The 20,579-nt window shown below is 36.3% G+C and overlaps 1 protein-coding gene across 1 annotated transcript in view; it reads right to left on the bottom strand.

Annotated features, from left to right (window-relative positions):
• Positions 1-20,579, bottom strand: part of LOC146000565 (translocation protein SEC63 homolog) — a 98,743-nt gene that overhangs the window by 15,673 nt on the left and 62,491 nt on the right. The window contains exons 11-14 of the mRNA XM_083138314.1: positions 17,877-18,022; positions 14,733-14,813; positions 12,455-12,532; positions 8,207-8,341 (exon numbers count right to left, since the gene is read on the bottom strand). Coding sequence (XP_082994440.1) covers positions 8,207-8,341; positions 12,455-12,532; positions 14,733-14,813; positions 17,877-18,022 — 440 coding nt within the window. The remainder of the gene's footprint in view (positions 1-8,206; positions 8,342-12,454; positions 12,533-14,732; positions 14,814-17,876; positions 18,023-20,579) is intronic.

Genomic DNA, 20,579 nt, shown 5'->3' with positions numbered 1-20,579 from the left:
AGGTTGAAATTATTTGACAATTATTGGTTCAACAATTGCTATGAGTATTGTTTAGAGAATAGGATGTGCATGATTGCATCTCAGAGTTCAAATTGGAGACATTATAAATATTCAAATAAAATTATTAACAGGATATCTAAAGATAAGAAGATTGAATTTGTTACAACTGATAATGGGAATTTGTACAGTGGTGAAGATTTGAATCCAGAGTTTGTATCATATTCCAAGTGTATATGTTTGAATGAGCTTGTTATGTATTTCATAAGGCAAAAATTTAGAGATTGCACTTATGATTGTATTGTTGAGGCACTGGGGCAGAATAATTTGCATGACATATACAACTGTGGGAGAGTTTTGTCCAGCCTCTCAGTGTGATTTCAGGCACAAGAATCAGGCAGTTGGGAATCAACCCGCAGCAGGCAGCCCTGATTATTTCAGCAGAGACAGCAATCAAGGTAAATAAATATTTGCTTCAAGTGTAAATTGCATGTTTTCTATGGATAATCCTGACTCTGAATTTTTTCAGAGAAGATGTATTTCAAAGTACATAAAATCCAAGTCCCTTGTTGATGATTTAAAGCTTAGATTCTCTGACCTGTCTGAGTATGACCTGTTTGCTGTACAGAATGAGTCTGAGATGCAGTGGGTGCTTGTAAGTGACAGGATTTTTCAATACTTGCATCTTAAGATGCTCAGCAAGTTTGAAAGGCTTGTATACAACAGGTACAGGAGAATTGTTGGATTGTTTGTTAATTTTTATACAGATTATTACAGTGTATTAAAATTGTCCGACAATCACTGGTTCAACAATTGCAATGAATTAACTGCAGAGCATAGCATGTATATGATTGCAGATCAGAGTTTAAACTGGAAGCATTATAAATTTTTAAATAAAATTAATAGGACATTGATAGATGACAGTATTGAATTTGTAACCACAGATGGTGGGCACTTGTACAGCGGTAAAGATTTTAATCCATATTCTGTCAGGTACCCAGAGCATCCACACATAAGTGAGATTGTTATGTATTTTCTGAGACAAAAATCTAGGGATTGTAATTATGAGTGTATTGTTGAATCACTAGATAATAACAACTATACATGCAACTGTGGGAAACAATTATCCACTCTGCCCGTGTGATATATTTCAGATACAAAAATCTGGCAATAGGCAGTGAGCATCAATCTTCAACAGCCCTGAACTACACAGACATCAATCAAGGTAATTGATATTATTTTTGTTGAAATATATGCTTAGAATTGTATGGAATTACCTGTAGCAAGATTTTTTCAGAGAAGATGTATTTCAAAATATAAAAAGTCCAAGTGTCTTGTTGATGATTTCAAGCTTAGGTTCTCTGGCCTGTCTGAGTATGACCTGTTTGCTGTACAGAATGAAACTGAGATGCAGTGGGTGCTTGCCAGTGACAGGATTTTTAGATATCTGTACCTAAAGCCCCTCAGCAGGTTTGAAAGAATTGTATACAACAGGTACAGGAGGATTGTTGGTTTTTTTTTAAATTTTTATACAGACAAGTCCTATTACTATTGCAAATTGAAGTTGTTTGACAATTATTGGTTCAACAATTGCTATGAGTGGTGTTTTGAGTACAGGATGCAATCAGGTGTGAATTGTGAAAATTATCACAGAGGCTGCTTCTTCCGTTTTTGGCGCCAGCGCATGTGATGGCTACATCAAAGCGAAATTGGAATCTAGAGAACATATGCCGACATTTCGAACAAAAAGTGACTATAAAGTTCAAGGAGAAAACTAGAAGAAAATCTTGGCCTGCCCCTTAGTAAAATTATGTTTGCCAACATGGGTGGAGCTCGCAGTCCAGCCACCTCCTCGTGGTGAGCTCTGGGTTATTTTCAAAGCATAATAAGCTATGAAAATAAGCGAAGCGCTGGACAGTAATTGAGGGACTGTTAGCAATTAGAAAGCCAAAATATTTTATTTAGTCTTTTATATCGGAAAACTTTCGAATAAAACACAGTCGAAACCAATTGGAAACCATCAATAGAAAAAATGGAGTTTTTAGCCTTAAATTGACAATTTTTGACCAAAAGCATACGTAAACAGCATAGGAAACCACCCCTAAGGCACGAATGTAACATATTTGCCATAACCAAAACAATAAACGACCATAATGCAGAAAAAAGACATGAAATAGCCAAATAATGACATTTTTGTGAAATTGTTGTGCGTGTTGCATAACCAAATCACGGTCAAAACTTCAAGGTCAATGCGCGCCACCTAAACGACCTCCAAAAAATCTGGAAAAAATCAGACGTGTTTTTGGTCACAAATGGCCACTTTTCCGCACTAGCCACCTTAACATTTCGAAAAAAAGTTTTTTTCGATACACCCTATTGTAGGCGTTGGTGACACACCTATACCAGAGAAAACATTTATTGTCAGCATTTTGTATATTTAATATTGCTGATTTTTCTTAATTTCTGGAGGTAAGTCGATGTAACTGTTTCCACGAAACATATTTGGCTATTCTTATTCAAAGCTTATGATCGATGCCGCAGAGGGACCATCCCGATCCCCGACCTTCAAAATCTTGATGCTTTTGTTCGAGTGTTCGGGAAACATCGTCGTTGTAAAAAGTATTTAATCGAGATGTCATCCCGATGTAAAGAGATTGCTGTGGTATGATGGTGGTATTTTTCTCTTTCATCGCGTGAATTGACATAAAGTAACGATAAAATAAAATGTGTTTTTATGGAATGTTGCAAGAGCAGATTGTGAATTCTATTTGTTATTTGAGATTCGAGAATATTAAGAAAATTAGGAATATCCGATGGTTGATTCGATAAGTCCGATGACGTGTATATATGATCGTACAGGATTTGTTCTGCAACTCGTGGTCTTTTGCTCCATGTCGAAGCAGTTGTAGTTTACGTTGTTGATCAGAATGCATCTTTGCCTTATGAGTAGGCAAGTAATATCTTGAAAAATATTTTCCACAAAAACCACAGCGCATTTTGGGTTCGCTGTGTTGTTTACAAGAAAATAAACGTAGGTATTTATATATATTCACACTTTGCGAGGCAAATAATTTATGCAGCATGAATTAGAAGCAGGACAGCATCTTGGAATCATAAATAAGGCATTCCACACTTTCTGTTTGAGTTATTAATTAAAAATAACCATATTTTAAAAACATATCTACGCATTAAAAAAATAAATATATTTACTTTATATAAATTTATTTTTAAAAATGCATATAATTTTGAAGTGAAGCAACTTTAACAGGACCTTCCCATATACACGCACACACACACAAAGACTTTACTCTCAGCTAACACACAACTAGACGGGGGAGAATTCCCGTCGCTTGCCTTAACATCAGGATAATCGTAACCAAAAGTCGAAAATCAAAATAATCGTAGGGAAGGTTTCGTCGCGGCTATGAAAATGGTCAATACGAACATTATCGTAAAAAATGATGTGAAGCAACTCAAGAACACCCTTCAATTGGTGTGCAAGATTCCAATATATGGGTATATAAGGTGTGAATTGGATGATCATGTTATGAAAATACACTATAAAATAGCTATCTAAGCTATTGAATTATTATGTTTTTTAAAACTGGATCTGAAAAGCAACGTTAACCACTACTTGTGTAAAACTCATCTTGCAGTGAGAAAATGAGCGATCAATGGATGGACAATGAAAAACCAATAGTGCCAAGCAATCAATGACTCAGCATCGATCATTGTCAGTGTATAGGATCTCACCAGAAAAAAATTCTTGTTACAAGAAAGATAGACATAAACGTTCTGGAATTACAAATATTTTCGTCATAATATGTCACAAATTTTATAATTGCAATAAACTCGGGTTTACACATCAGTTTCCCTATTTTATGATATTTTAAAAGTATATACGAGTTATTGACTTTTCTTCAGAAACGATAATTTTGTTTAGTTAATATACAGTTTCCAAATGTATGTATTTCTTCTAATTTTACGTCGCTTTTCTGTAACTTTTGCTAATCATGACAATGAGGATGAATGGTTTATTTTGTTATTCTGTTATCTAGAGTCGCTTTTTGCGACTTTTGGCTAATGGTGAGAGTGAGGAAGAATGATGAATGATGATGAGTAGTGTGGGGAATGGAGGAGCAGGAGTATCGATCAATCCTCCAAAATAGGCGTCTTTCTTAGTTTTTGTTTTGAGTCCACTTTATGCACAGATAAGCTAATTGAGACTGGATCCGAATCACTAGTGCCTCTGCCAGGTATCGAACCTGGGACCCTTTAATTACAATGTGACAAAATTCCCACTGTGTCTTCAGAGAAGCATTCCCAACAAGAAACTTACGTAAAGCATCACTCCACCTGTTGCTCATTTAGCTATACCAAAGAAGCATCTCCCAGCTATCCCCAATGTTAGAACAAACATTAACGAATTACGGGAATTATGATAATAAATAACAATCTATTTTCCAGTAAGTACAACAGTCATACTAGGGGCTTCTTTTGAATATCCATGTGGTTGTTTTTAGTTTTTTTATGCAGAAGTAGCGCAAGAGAGTACCCTAGCAAGCTACTTTTTCGTAAATGTAGCAGTAGATGTAGCGAAGCTGCTTTTAAAATTTAGCGTTCTGATCACTGGACGAAACGAAATGGTTACAAATAGAGCCGTAGCCAGGAATTCTTAGTGTGGGAGGGGGCAAAGTCATTCTTAAAGGGACATTTTTTTCAAATGTGCTGCCGCATTAGAAGATTTAGCAGGGGCATGTGACCCTCAAAAAGCGAATTAGAAAACGGGAAAGAGATGATATCGCGACTCTAACAAAATTAAGTTCGAGCAACATGAAATTAAAATTATTCGATAATATCCTTTTCCGGACCGCCAAAGATTACAAAGAAAAGGCTTAACATAAATAAGTTAATCGGTACTGAATTGAAGACTAAAATTGGTAAACGCTGTAAGTGCCACAATAATTCAAACACAGTTTTCCACGTTAAACTGTGAAATGTGCCATGCTTTAAAATGTGGTAAACGTGAAATGTGGCTTGTAGCCCTCTAAGTAGTTCAAAGGGTGTGTAAAGAGGTCACTAGTGTGCACGTTCTTACGGGCTGATGTGCGAAACGATGCGAATTCCCAACACTTTCGCTTTTGGCACTTACAACGATTACCACTTTTAGTCCTCAATTAGTATGAAATTGAAATGTGCCACCTCTGGAAAGATAATCTGTAGAATATGATTGCAGAACGATAATGTTAATACACGAATAACGTTAATACATACCAACATCTTTGGTGCCTGGCACATCCAGCTGCTAACAGTCGTTAAAACTATTTGTTAAAAGCTTTAAACCTCGTACGACTACATGCAACGCGAAATAATAAAGTTTAGGGCGAAACAGCCACGTCATATTAACCCAACCATCGGCAACATCTGTCAACGGGATCCTAGAAGGCGGATTTGTAAAATGCCGAGGCACCCCCGATGGCGCAGTGGTAGCGTCCTCGCCTTGTAATCAAGGGGTCCCAGGTGCGATACCCGGTGGAGACACATAGTGGTTCGGATCTTACGTTAAACTGTAGGCCCAGTCCCGATTAGCTTACTATGCATAAAGTGGACTTAAAACACCAACTCAACTTATAAAATGCCGAGACTACGAGGGTTGTTCAACAAGTTTTGCCTCCTGTCCTAACGTAGATCATCCTTTTCCTGGCTATTTCATAATAGTAAGCACTGATTTAGTCCTATTTATAATTAAACGAATTTAAATTATCGCCCGTTTTGATAACTGCTTCTAAATTAAGAAATTGGATGGGTTAGGATATGCTTCAATCTTGCGTGAAGGTACATCTGGGCGGGACAAGGATCCCACAGATATGCTGCAGGAAGCCTAGAGACCTAAGTTTGCTGTAAATGAAAATTATTGCATAATATATTTTATTGATTCTCATAATCTCATCCTTTAAATTAATTTAAATAATTACACTTAATTTAATTATATATCAGAAGTACGAGATGTTTTAATATATTAACATTGTTTTATTAGCAGGTGTAGAAAAATACAGGGCTCCCGGTTGCCATGGCGCACAATGTGGTATTTTCGTAATCTAGCTGGACAAAACTATTTAGCCTTCAATATGTAAGTTATATATGCTGTAAATTGTTGTAGATGAAATACAAAAGCACTGCCAAGGTTGATTGATTGATTGATTGATTTAGTTTATTTTACCTCGCGTTTTGTGCCTCTTGGCTAATTTGCGAAGATGGAGATGAGTGATGAAATGATGAAATTGATGAATGGACATTCACAAACAACCAAGCCCGACCAGGATTCGAACCCGGGACCCTTGGCGTCGCAGCGCGATGTGCTAACCACTCGGCCACAGGGTCGGGTGCACTGCCAAGGGTTGAGAAATATATTTCAAGAAAATATCTCATACTAATAATAAAATATATGACAACGATTGGCGTTAAATCGGTTAAGAATATCAATGAAACCAAAGCACAGAACAAACAAAAAGTATTCAAGAGAATATATAAAAATAAGAACCTACATAGTCGTACAAATATATAGAGGTACAACAAATAATAATAATAATAATAATAATAATAATAATATACAAAACTATAGAAATTTCAGAGAAAATATAGCAATTAGTCGGAATCACTATCAGATTCCTCGAAATCACTTTCGATATCTTCTGCAGATTCCTCTGAATCGCCATCAGATTAATCTGATTGGATTTCACCCTCCTCCATAGTTGGAGCTCTCATTTCTAAGAGCTGGCATAGTTCTGGAGAAATTGTTCCACGTTTAGTTTTGGGAGGAGCACGTAAACTTGCAAGAAATGGATCTGAGGTAATAAGCAATCTGTTAATTAAATCTCTATATGTATCAACTCTTGAAGTTTTCGTACTAAATATTAAATAACCACAAATAATTCGTTTTAAAAAAGCGTTCTGTATCCGGACTTCAACCACTTTTGTTCTATTTTTTTGGCTAACATTTCTGATTGTTACTTTTAAACGTTTTATAATGTCTTCCGAAATTGACGAGGCATCACATTCTTCCCTTATATAATTTAACAAAGCATCCGTTCTTGATTTTTTGGCGTTGGTATACCACAAATCGAAAAAAATCCGGCGTAAAATTTGCGTAGTCATTCTGTAATTTAAAAGGAAAGTGTATGAGTGTCGCAAACAAATTAACATCATTTGTGTAGGTAACAAGTAACTCTTTCAGAAAACTAGGCTAACAGATCTGTGTATAATGCGATACAATATACTAAAACTCTAGTCCAAACTGACTTATACGTTTTTTCATACAGAAATAAACGTGACTTTTTTCTGATGGTACTCATGCTTAAACTAAGACATATAATAATACACCAACAAATGTAACCTTACGTTGAAACACGAAAGCAAATAAGAACACCACACAATCACCACTAGCACACAGAAACAGACCGTATTCATCGAGCAAACTCAGACGAATGACGCGATCGCTTGCAGCACTTGGCAGGAGGAACTCAGGTAGTCGGCTAGTGAGACCCTTTTTTTCTAATGTTCAGTGTGATTTCTTGGAATATAAAGCCTAGTTTCATGTAATATGGTTAAATTCTTTTGCAAGTTAACAAGTATTTAACCCATGTAGCGAAATGCGAAAATTGACTTTTGTCCAGCTAGATTACCAAAATACCACACTGTGTGGCGTCTGAAAATTTTCATCTGGCGCCTGAATTTTCAAATTCACAGCGCTAAATGAAATATATATTTTTAATATTTCGAGTTCGCTTATGGAAATTTCCATTATTATTTTTTTTAATAACGAGTACAGTATTTGTTTTTGAAATGTTTGTGTGTTTCTGGTAGCATGTGTATCAATAAATAATAAACGTGCCATTTTAAATTTTTTCACCGTTGCTAGCCGAATTCTAAAATATGCGACTATATGGTAGAGTCGGCCATATAATGTATTGCATAGATTGCTGTTCATATTTCAATATGTGTAGCTTTATCTTCCGAAAGAAAATGGTTTGGCGCCTAAATTAGTTTTAGTATTTTTTACCACTATGCCTATGACATCCTCCATGAACTTTGATATCCCCCCCCCCACCGAAGGAAAGTGGCGGGTTGTAAACACTCATCCGAACCTGGTCCAACCGACCCTTCCTTCTCCACTCGGGGCACTGTCTATAAAACCAATAATATGACTTACTTCAGGAAAGTAAGGACAATGAACAGGGTGTGACTTTTTCGATTGCCCCATCAAAATCTTCCTCCTCTTCTCATTCTTGCTCTGAAGTTCTTTATCCCATTCCTCGAGGTCGTAACCTTCGGAATCAGATGAACCCTAAAAGATGAAATAAAAATCATTATTTTTATTTCTATATGTACTTAAACAAAACATGCGTGCAGGTATATAATGCTAGAATTATTTACGATGTACATAATATAAAATAAATTCGAGACGAGAACGAAAGCGGACCTTTCGAGACTTGAGGACTAAAAGTGGTAAAAACGTTGTAAGTGCCAAAAGCGAAAGAGTTGGGAAATCGCATCGTTTCGCACATCAATCCGTAAGAACGTGCACACTAGTGGCCTCATTACACGCCCTTTGAGAGGTTACCAGCCACATTTAACAGTTTAACGTGGAAAACGGTGTTTGAATTATTGTGGCACTTACAGCATTTACAATATTAGTCTTAACTTGTCGAGACCAAGAACAAAACATTTTTAAAATCGCCACATGGAGAGACTTGGGTGTTTTTAATTCTACTTTATGCACAGAAAGGCTAATCGGGACTGGGCCTACAGTTTAAAGCGGGACACATATTGTATATTTGAAAACTAATATTATTTTACTATGCGACTTAATTGGTCCTATGAAGCGGTTCTCTGCCTGATTATTGAGATACGACATTGTACAGTGGGATGCACAAGGATTGCCTGGCAAATTGTCCGTGACTATTTTCATTAATTTATCTCTTGCTTCTTGCGTGTTCTTAAGGAATTGATGTTTACGTGTTCATAGTTGTCAGCAGGTTGTTTGAAGATTTGTTTAAATTCTTGAAGCTCTCATCATGCAAAACAAAAGAGAATAAACATGCCTCTTTTAGTTGGTATTTTTATATTAAATTATTAAATACAAAAGGGTTATAGAACCTATATTGTCTTCAGTTGATCACTACTATATTCTCTCCTGAGAAACTCCATCAGTCAACTCTTCTTGTTGAGAACAATTTGCTTGCAATACTTATGCATCCCACTGTTCTACTTTTCACATCACAATTGCAAAGTTAATCCACTATCGGCAACTGTTACGCTGTGCAGCGGGATAGCATATATTCAAGATATTATAGAATTAAGATCTTGGAGGATTCGTAGCATTGAAACGAGGTGTCAAACTAATAACTAGGGCTCGGATAGTTATGCACTAAAAAAACGCAAAATATACATGCAAATATGCACTAAAAAGTATAAGATATGCACTTTAAAACCCCGTTTAATTTATAAATGCCGTATATTACAAACTATGAAAGATTACATGCCAGGCAATGAATATGCATGCTCATTCGCTACACATTTTTTTCCTATTAATATGGTTCTGCGTTAAATGAAATACAATACATGATTGCATTTGCTAAGAACATGATGTCTCAATTTTCGAACTTGAAACTCCTTTTGTTTTAAGCTAGAATAGTCTTTCTTATATTCAGAAAACCCACGTTCCACTTCGCAAGATACAAGTGGACTGTATTTTAGGGCAATAAAGTCACACACATCTTTTTCCAGATCATCCACACGTTGTCCATTCGTATGCAGAATTTTGCAAACTTTCACCATTGTTGCATACCCACTGTTCTTTTTCAATACTGTTTCCAATTTCAGTACATACACAGGATCTTCAACCTGGGCGAGGGCCTCTTTAACGTCTTCTATAATTTTGATGCTTGTTTGAAGTTGTAACTTGTTTGAAGTTGTTGAAAGAAGAAAGACAGATAAAAGATAAAGAAAGGAGAAGAGAAGCGAGGAGAAGAAAAATAAATACAGTATATGCTCGGTGTTGGATGTGGGTAAAAAATATGCACATCAACTTATTTTCACACAAATATGCACCTGCATATGAAATATGTATTTTTAGTTAAAAAATCCTTAAATATGCATTTGCATATGCAATATGCAAAATGCATAATTATCCGAGCCCTACTAATAACCGTTATTGAGAAAACTTGACACCCTCAATGGCATCCATCATGAAGGCCTTCCCACTAGCCACATTTTCCTTTGGAAAATGTACTAAATAGTGGGGAATGGAAGATATGAGTATTTGCTCGAGGCTATTAATAGCAAATTAAACCAAACTCACAAAAATGCACAATTATAGTGTAGGAAACGGGTTCATAATATATTATCACACGTTTCTTTAAAGCATAGTGGAACCTGTCCTAAAATGACATACTCAGATAAAATGACATACCTTGAATTTCTCGTTACTGCCTCAAGGGGCAGTACTTTTCAGTCTCTGATTGTGTACTGTAGTAGACAACAAAGAACCTGTGTGAGTGGCAGTGCCATTGTGTAAATGATTTCGGAATAGGAGCGTAATCCTTAAATACGGAGTTGTAAAAGTTTGAGATGATCATTGTTTGATGCCAGATTTCTACAATTACAATAAGCGGACCAACATTTGTATAAATAAGGTAAGGAATTAGTTATATTGTGCATATTATAAGTTCAATGTGTAAACAATACCAGTAATGGCTACAGTTAATTAAATAAATCAGTATTGCAACTGAATTATTGTAGATATTATGGAAAGCAGACTGAAAATGTTTTCTTTTATTATTATTTTAGGCTACAGAAATAATGGTTGGAGAGTACGTAAGAAGAACTGACAGACAGTCATGGCATAAGGACACTATGCAACGTGCTATAAATGCAATAAACAATGGAGAAATGGGTTGGCAACGTGCATCCAAGACATTCTGCGTTCCCCAGGCTATGCTGCGGAGGAGAGTGCAGAGGAAAAACAAGCAGGTGGTTGTGGTTGATAAAGGATTGGGTCGTTACCAAACAACTTTTCCGTCGGTGGGGAGGTGGGACCCAGCCAGGAATTGATACACCTAAAACTGCGGCCGAATCATCATTTTCAGCTTTGACTTCTGTAACCGAAATTGCACAATCTTTTGCTCCGCCATCTGCAATGCCGCCATCACCTTGTGGTACCACATCTGTAACTGCAACTTCATTACCCTCATTGCTCAGTCCAATCGACATATCACCACTACCCGCTACATCCCAGGCCAGGTCCTCCAAAAAAAGGAAGCATGAGGGACCACAAGTCTTAACAGGTAGCCCTTATCTCGCCGAAGTGAAGACAAAAGTTGCAGAGAAGAAAATATTAGAATCAAGACGGGCAACTCGACAAGCCTAGATTAAACTTCAGTTTCATGATAATGACGATGATGATTCTGAGCTACATGATAGTGATGGCGATGCGTCATGCATCTATTGCAACGACTTATTCAGTCATTCGAAACCTAAGGAAACATGGCTGAAATGCATACAATGTTCAATGTGGGCGCACAATGAGTGTGCTGGTGTACCAAAGACATCAAGGACATTTACTTGCGATTTATGCAAGTAAAAAGTTTCAATTACGTGTTATATGAATGGGTATGTAAGATTCAATTATGTGTTATAAATGGGTATGTCATTTTATATAAGTACCTCGGGTAAAATGACACACTGTTGCATTTTTCAAAAACCTTTGTAAAGAGCATATAACATAACATATATTATTTTTAACTGTACCATATACGTAAAAGGTAATGCTTTGAGTTCTTAATATGTAAAAAATAAACAAAGAGTTGCAATTAATACACTTGCTACAGCATTTTTTCCTTACTGTATGTCATTTTAGGACAGGTTCCCCTACTTGACGTGGTAACCCAAAAATACCTGATATAAACATTCATGATCCAGTTTCATGTGAAGGATTCTATGTCAAGTTGTGTTTCTGTCTGCATTTTAGGACATTATTAATCCACACAGCTTTAGTACGTACGTTATTTAGACACATTCTGAAAAAATGTATTTTTATTTGAATGTATTCACGTTCGTTGATAACTTTTATATGTTATTAATCATTATAAAATATTTTTTAAACTTTCAAACTTGGTCAGACTTTTCCCAAATATTAAATTACCGCTTGTTTTGTGTTGCACGTTATGCTTTATACTGTAAGTTTACTGTTGACAATTGGTTTGCATTTTATTGAGTTGAAAGAGGTCAGAAATCATTAAGAGGGAGGCTCCCTTGTTAACACTGAACATTTCTCTTAACGTAGTTGTATTTTTTTAAGACATCTTAGAGTTGTTACACAGATAAGGGTATATATACACCCTTATCTGTGGTTGTTACATAATATATTTATGGTAAAATTTAGTAAAGACTCTATTACCTTTTTAGCATCTCCATCAGAGTTATCACCATCATTCTCCTCTTCGGATTCGTTGGTTTCCTTCCGGTTTACAATATTCTTAAAAAACAGAAACGTAAAGAAATTAGTAAAATTAATGTAAGGTTTATTCATTACCTGTCACGTTCAAATATTCATAAAAGTTTAATGAATCCAAAAGCAACAACCTGCTTCTATTTTTCGTATTTTCTGTCGCGACGACGAAGATGAATAATTAGATGAAAATAATGAAGGAGCGCCTGCCTCCGTGGCGGAGTTGTTAGCACAGAGAGCTACGACGCCAGGGTTCCCGGCCATTTCATTGTATCATCACTCATCCTCATCTTTGCGGTTAGTCAAAACTGGCAGGAAAGCGAAGTAAAATAAACCAAATCAATCGACGGGGAAGCACTCTCAAAGACAAATGCCCCCCCTCCAAAAAATAATTTGAAGTCGTATCGGATTGGTTGCGTGTTTCTTCATTCCAAACAGGTTAAAGGGAGTCAATTAGTCGGGCAAGGAGGTAAGAAAGGCGGAATTGCGTCTAAATGATCCCCCCCACACAGACACACATGCACGCATAAAATGTTAACAATGATATTTTTATGCTCTGCCGGTTTCCTGATAAGCAGCAGTTAGAAACAGTGTTGCCAGTGCAACATATTTTACAGTAAAAGTAAAAAAGAAATAGTGAATATGGAGGACATTTTTGCAAACTTTCTTCCAAGTTAGACAAATAAATATCGCCCAATTTGATTCCTGCAAGTACAATAAATAAAGACTATTATTTATCTATATATTTTTTATTTTTTACAAAGCATTTTCTACATAACGTTAGAAGCTAGTGCAGAGATGTCATGGCTAGAAGCAGTTATAATTCAGCTTTCATATTCTAATATCGCAAAAAAATTCAAATTTTTGCAGCCGGCCTCCGTAGCGGAGTAGTTAGCATGTTCGAATCCCGGCCTGAGCATGGTTGTTCTTGGCGAGTGTCCCTTCATCAATGTAATCATATTATTCCCCATCCCCATGTTCGCTATTAGCCAAGAGTGGCAGAAAAACGAAGTGAAATAAACAAAATCGATCAACCGACCAACCAATCAATGAATCAACCAAATTTCTGTAGTTTGATTTTTAATTTTAGAGTTGAAGATGGTTTAATAAATATGTTTCTTAATAAGGTTTTGAAAAATCTTTCACATAGAAGAAACCGCTAGTCTCTATAATTTTTGGATTTCGATTTATAGCTGTTTGAAAATTGCATTATTTTCCTTACGTAATTCTTTCCTCCCAAATACTGTTTGTTTGTGAGCTTATATAACATTATAAAACTAATCAATAGAAAAGGAAAATATAAGGTATGCTCAAATGAAAAGGAGACCTTTGCTGTAGCGACGTTGTATCTAATCGAAGAAGGTAAATATGTTTGCCGATAGATGGCGTGGTGTTTGTCCCAGTTTGCAGGTGTAACGAACGGTTTCACCTGCTGTTTCCTCAGTTGTCGAGACCGCGAGAGTGGTTTTGCGCGGACGGGTGCATTATGGATTCCTCCAGATCAGTGCAGAGAGCTGTAATCCAATTTCTTCGCGCAGAAGACGAGCATACTTCACAAATTTATCGTAGGATGAAGGACATCTACTCAAACGACTGCCGGTACTGCAACACGTTGCTGAGGCTTAAACAGGATATCAAAAACAAGTGCAGAGGTAAGCTCTCAAAGGAGATAGTGCTGTTCCAGGACAACGCTAGGCCAAATGTGGCCAAGAAGACCCTCGACCTGCTGAGAACATTTCAATGGAAAGTCCTCACACATCCTCCATACAGCCCCGATATTTCCCTATGTGACTCCCATATCTTCGGCCCCTTAAAACAATCACTGAAAGGTCAACGGTTCACCTGTGACAAGGAAGGCAGAACACAGTGGAAAACTGGATTCATAAGCAACCCAGGAGTTTCTACACTGAAGCCATCCACTTCCTTCCTACGCGCTGGAATCAGTGCATCAATATCAATGCCAATTATGTGTAAGTATCATGTTACACATTAATTGTAATTCACATATTATGTAATGCAAATAATCTGTAATATAATACTCTTTAGATATAACCATAGTCTCCTTTTCATTTGGGCATACCTTATATTTTATTTTTGGACACGTGTCATGTGGTCTTTTAAGATATATTTTTTCGGTTGAATTTGTAATTCAAATGTGACGCAATTATTACTAAACTGTATGATTTGAGATGAAATGACCCTGTTCTACATATTATTTTACACTTACCTTATGCTTCTTCTCCCCAAATTTCTTCCCTTTCTTTTTACTTTCGGGTTTTCCTCTCTTAGTCTTCTGCCACACGATGGGCTGCGAAAGGAAGAAACTTTGTACATGCAAGGACGGAGCCTTTATTAAATATAATGTTCTTAAGTGAATTTTTAAAGTTCGAGTGCGTGTTGCATATCGTGTGTATACGGGTGGTAGGTATCAAGACAAGACAAATCTCATAGTACGGCGAGTAGTGAGACAGTTGTGTTATTTTTTTTTTAAAGAAAGCAAGATATACATATTATCTACACAGGGGGTGGGAACTATTTTTGAGTTAGAGCCGAAAGATTACCGCCACCATATTGGAAATTCGACTCCATATTGGATTTTTCGCACCGACCGAATGTCCTAAAAAAATAGAAAAATTACGTTTTTTCTCTTTTTAAGTACATAAACCTTGATTTTGCAATATCATATTGGAACATGGGGAATTAACATTAGCTCGAAACGGATTTTGAGCAAACATGGGTAACATTAGCTGTATCATGCCGAAGGCATGACTCGAATCCGGGACCCTGGGCGCCAGGATCCGATAGTCTAATCATTTCATAAAAAGGGCCCGAGTATGAAAGAAGCTGGAAAGAGCTTCTTTCAAGCAAATGCCACCTGCGATCTTCAGCGGATGTAAAAATCCGCTGATACGAATTCTTCCGGAATCGAAGGAAGATACTGCAAACACAGCTTTACGCTGAAATCACCGTTATTGAGAGACGCGGTCTCTCAACGGCCGAAGTTCGAATTTCGTTTAAATAGCTCGGGAGAATATTTCTTCACACAGTCGGTATCTGAAATCTATCACGTACACAGTCGGTGCATCGGAATTACACAAGTTGTTGAACTAAGAAAGTTATGGCGTGAATAGTTGTTGCCTCCGACTTAAAGTCGGATTACCGAACGTTACAAAAGGAGTTACAGCGAGGAGTAGTACGCTATCGAAAAGGAGCTTTATTTTAGGAGAGTTCATCAGAGTTTCATCAAGGAACCAGCGAGTCGATCGTCACTTCGACATCTACAGGTAACGAACGTTCCTAAAATCCTTGTCTATCATTCTCTCACACCCCTGCCAGACCAGTCAATTGTAGTGTTTAAAGTTTATCGTGAGTGTAGTTCTTATTTCACGGGGCTAGCCCCCCCCCCCTTGCTTGTTAAGTGTAGACGTAGCTCTTCAGAGCCATACTCCCTCTTACGATACACCTCTCGCAGCCAATTAACTTCGAATATCAGGCTTCACATAGCCTATCAACGATCGTGAAAGGTAAACAAACTCTTGTTTGTACGTAGCGAAAATAACATTCAGTACTTTTCAAAGGGATATTTAAGGAGCTTTAATTTAATGCATAATATGTTAGGATTATTCGGGATATGGCGGAGATTCAACATAATGTCAACGAACAGCCGAAACGGTAAAAAAAAAAAAAAAAAAAATCTGTACTTTTACATACTCCATGGATGTCCGGAATGGGGACAAGGGGACCACGCCCCTTTCTCCCCGAAAATGAATGTCACCGTAAAGATAAAAATATATATTGGACACACATAATTCCATTTCATATTTATTTGTGTAATTACTGAAAGGGAATTGATAACTTCAAACTGAAGAAATGGTGTTTTTAGGGCGCAACACTATTATGGGGAAAAATTCACCTCGTTTGCCCATCCCTGGAAAAAAATTACCTTGCTTGTTTTTCCCTGGAAAAAATCCTGAGGACGTGCGTGACATAGACCGGTGCCAAACAAAGTGCAAAGCTGAAAATTAGTGGAGTGTTAGTTAAGTTACTCCTAAATAACATAGTAGAAGTCCAGAAAAATTCCATATCTGCGTCGACCAAGTTTTACAGATTCAAAATGACTACAATTGAATCGGCAGGTTTAAGAAGAGAATAAGTCCAAAAAGTAAATTTGTGGGAAATCAAAAAGAACTATATAAGTGGTAGGGATTCATTTCCTTCTTACACCTTACGTTGATTTCAGGGTTCCTTATCTTCCTCTAGGGACTGCTTTTTATATATTTCTTAACACTCACGTGTAGAGCGACGTTTTACGATGATGTCGAGTACAAAAGGTTACTTTTCCATTTTTTGGTCTTCATTCCCTTCTTAAACTTGCCGATTCAATTAAACCACTTCTTCCTTCTTCGTTTGTGGTAATAAACATTATCATTACACGTAGATACATACTTTCATAAGTACTGAATATTATTTTGGCAGATTTTTGTTCAAAATCCATTGAGAAAATATAATTTCTTAAAATTTTCTTTTTGGTTATATTTTTGTTCGGGATTTGGGATGGGGTGCGGTTGTTGTAAAATCAAGTTTTATGAACGCTGTTAAGAAAATCGGTACAATCTGTAATATCGGTTTTTGAATAAACTCGCTTGAAACAGAGCGGTGCAAAAATCCAACATGGCGACGATAATCTGATCGCTACCTCAAGAATTGTTTGTAGCGTGGTAAGTTTCATGATTGCTTCCAGAAAGGCACAATTGCTTGAAAAAGTCGACTTAGCGGCTGTACTATCAGTCTCAGCTCGAAATTCGAGATGATATGAAGACGTTTAAAAAATGTCTACACCGACCACGAGACGCACAGACACCTCCTCCCCACACACCCACGCACCCTCCAGCATAGCTACTGTAGATATAAAATCAAGACGAGGCAATTCTATTGTTCAAGATGGGTAAATTATGAAGTGAGTTACATGACCACTTAGTTCAATATGCCTCTTAGTTTATTTTAGTACTTATTTTTTTACATTAATATTGCTTCGATTTGTAAAAGGTAGTCTTGTTCATCGTTTTGTTACCTTCGTAACAAATAGGCTATATTATGTACTATATATTGTTATTAAAATGAAACAATTATAATTGGCCTTTGAGGTATTGTGAAGTAAATTGCACTTCTTGAAATATGTTGAAATGTTTAAGAGAAAAAGCTGCACCCATCCACCTTAAGTTGTTGATTCAACTCGAGCAATGATCATATTTAATTATATGTTTCCTTTCTTTTTCGTGAAAAAAAAAACAATTAAAGAGTAATATCTTATTAATGGCCATTTATTTGTGTAAAATAAAATAATAATATAAACGAACATTTTGAGCCCTACCTTCTCAGATTTATCTTGAACGGTCTTCTCCAATGGAGAGGCTGTATCGAACAAGTCTTCCATCGTCCCTCGGGTAAGATGGACCTCAAGCTCACTAAAGTAGAAGTTTTCGTCCAGTGTGTACTGTAGTATGTCTCCTTCGTAGTCTGTGGATTAAGGTTATTAGACAAATAGCGACCTTAAAGTAAAAAGGTTCTATCTGCCTAGTCGTAATATTCTCAGGAGAGCTATTTAAAGATTTGACTATGTGCGCAGGGAAAACTAATTATTCCAACAAGTTGTGCCTGTGGCATTTGTATAGTGATCCCTCCCTCTCTAATATATACAGGAAAATTAATGAAAAAATATTACTAATGTTCAGGTATTGCAACGACGAATTTGCAGTTAGAACCATTTTACTCCAAAAGTAAAGTTTCAGGTGAGAGTAAGATAGAAAGGTTATCCCTTAAGGGGGTTCTAAAGCCATGTTAAAGAATAGGTCCAAATTCCCAGACACAACCGTAGCACTAATGTAGATTCGGTAAGGAAGAAATTTTCCGATATGAAAGATTGTTTTATTCACTAGAACCTGGAATACCTATAATTTTGTTACGATTAAAGGTAGTTAAGTAAATAACAGAAAATATAACGTCTCCGTCATGTTCAAACTGCGTTGGAGTGGTAGTTCTTGTCCAGACCGGTGAATTTTTGTCTTTTATGACCAGTAAGCAAGATTGTGTTGTGAAACAACGAATCCAGTGCGTAGCCGCAAGTACCTGAAATACTATGTGAAAAGGTGAAAACATTTCGTATCTTCAGAAAGTTGTGGTTATGTTCATGGTTTTTGAAGTGCCGTATCGCCGTAGTGCTAATTTTAGCATACACTGTTGCCGAGATTTCACTCCGTGTTTTCTAACGATATGATCATTAAAAGTGTTTGATTGCCCGAAACTCAAACCAATCTACCAGAGAATAACTAATGTAACTACTACATATAGGAGAACAAGGGGACAAATATTTCATCGGGGATGTGAGAAAATTGGAATAACTTGAAAGGTAAGTCTTATACTTAATTGTTTGTTGCTTGATATTATCCATTAAAAGCAAAACGTTTGTAATATGAAACAGATGTAGAATGCATATTTATTTAATGTTGAGAGAATATAATGTAACTTAGTTTCTGCATGAATATCGCTTGAACGTATCTGCACGAGGATGTAAAAATTTTTGTCATGCATGATCCAGATGTTTATCGTGTTAGGATTCTTACTAGAGCAAGAAGTATGCCTCTAATATGGACTACACTGATTACATATGTTATTATGAATCGGCATTGCACGAAATGCTCCATCACCATTCTACCCGTTCTATTCACATGTACATCGAATAGTTTACAATTATAAATCAGGCGATTGTTTCAAAATTTAATTTTGCCCTTGTACGTACATGGTTTAACAAGTCGTTCGGACCTGTTTTTGACATTTTTTCTTTCTATTTAGAAACTAGGAGGCAATTTATACAACTTGCAAAAAATATTCATGTACATGTTAGTCTAAGTAAGACTTTTGCAAAAAAAGAAAGGTGAGAAATTAGTTATATTCTAGTTATTCTATATTCTGTATGAACTATGTACATGTTAAAATAAATAAGATGTAAAAGGTGCTCCAGAGTGCAAAATAACACAAATTGTTTCATCCAATACTATAAACCAATTACGTAAGAATGTGAAGATTGGATTTTAAATAATGTTTAATAGAAAGTATTGATATGTGAGTCAGTTGAATGAAGTAACCATGTTGTAAATAGTGTTGCAGTATATAATCCCAGTGGAAAAACAAAACGTTCATTTTAACATACTAACATGCTACTGCATATCCTTCTGATAAGAAAATGAAAAGTATTTGTACTCATTGAGAGTAGATATCGCTTATTGACAACAATACTGTAAACAAATGGAAAAAAAAGTATCTTATATATTTCTCTTCAGCACCGTAACAAAGTAACGTTGGTCCACAGCCAGCATCCACTTCATCAGATAAGTGAGTGACACTTTTTCTTTACTTAATTGCTTCCTCTCTACGTTCGTTGCGTAAATTTTATTTGATATAGCTGAAAGTCAGATATTTGCTACTGTTGTAGAAGTCTTTGGAATGACGTTGGTGTAGTTGAATGAAACGAAAAGGTTTCTTTCTGTTTACTGCTAGGAACAGGTCACCAAAACTCACTTACATTCATAGGTTTTTTTATTTGGGAGTGCAAATTGTCTATCTCTTGAATGCAGGAATGGCTAGGGGTAGAATACTTCATTGTGATATATTCAATATGAGGATTTCTTCTGAGAAGGTCCATCATCGCCAGAGACATCATCTGATTCTTGTTTTGTGGAACACAGCTATCACTCCACATTTTTGTGTGTTTTATATTCACGTTTTTTGATATTATTTCCTCCATAATATTTGAAACAGCACTTGCAATATCATTAGCGGAGCGCCCTGTGTCCATTTCTGTCCAATTGCACAGTACACGTCTTTGCCAGGAGCAACATGAGCCGTCTTCATTAAAGATTTGACGGTACATTTATACCTTTACAAACTGGCAATTATCATTGTCGTACATTCTTGACGGTAAAGATCATACATCATGGTTATATTTAAACTAGGATCAAGGTATTCTTTACTTGTACTAGTTCTGCAAAAGTGCGATTCAGTTTTTGGAAAAGATTTT

Source organism: Lepisma saccharinum, chromosome 16 (assembly GCF_977018435.1).
Source record: "Lepisma saccharinum chromosome 16, izLepSacc3.1, whole genome shotgun sequence".
Taxonomy (NCBI): Eukaryota; Metazoa; Arthropoda; class Insecta; order Zygentoma; family Lepismatidae; genus Lepisma; species Lepisma saccharinum.
The sequence above is the reverse complement of the archived record's forward strand: the minus strand, read 5'-3'. Positions and strand labels throughout refer to the sequence as shown.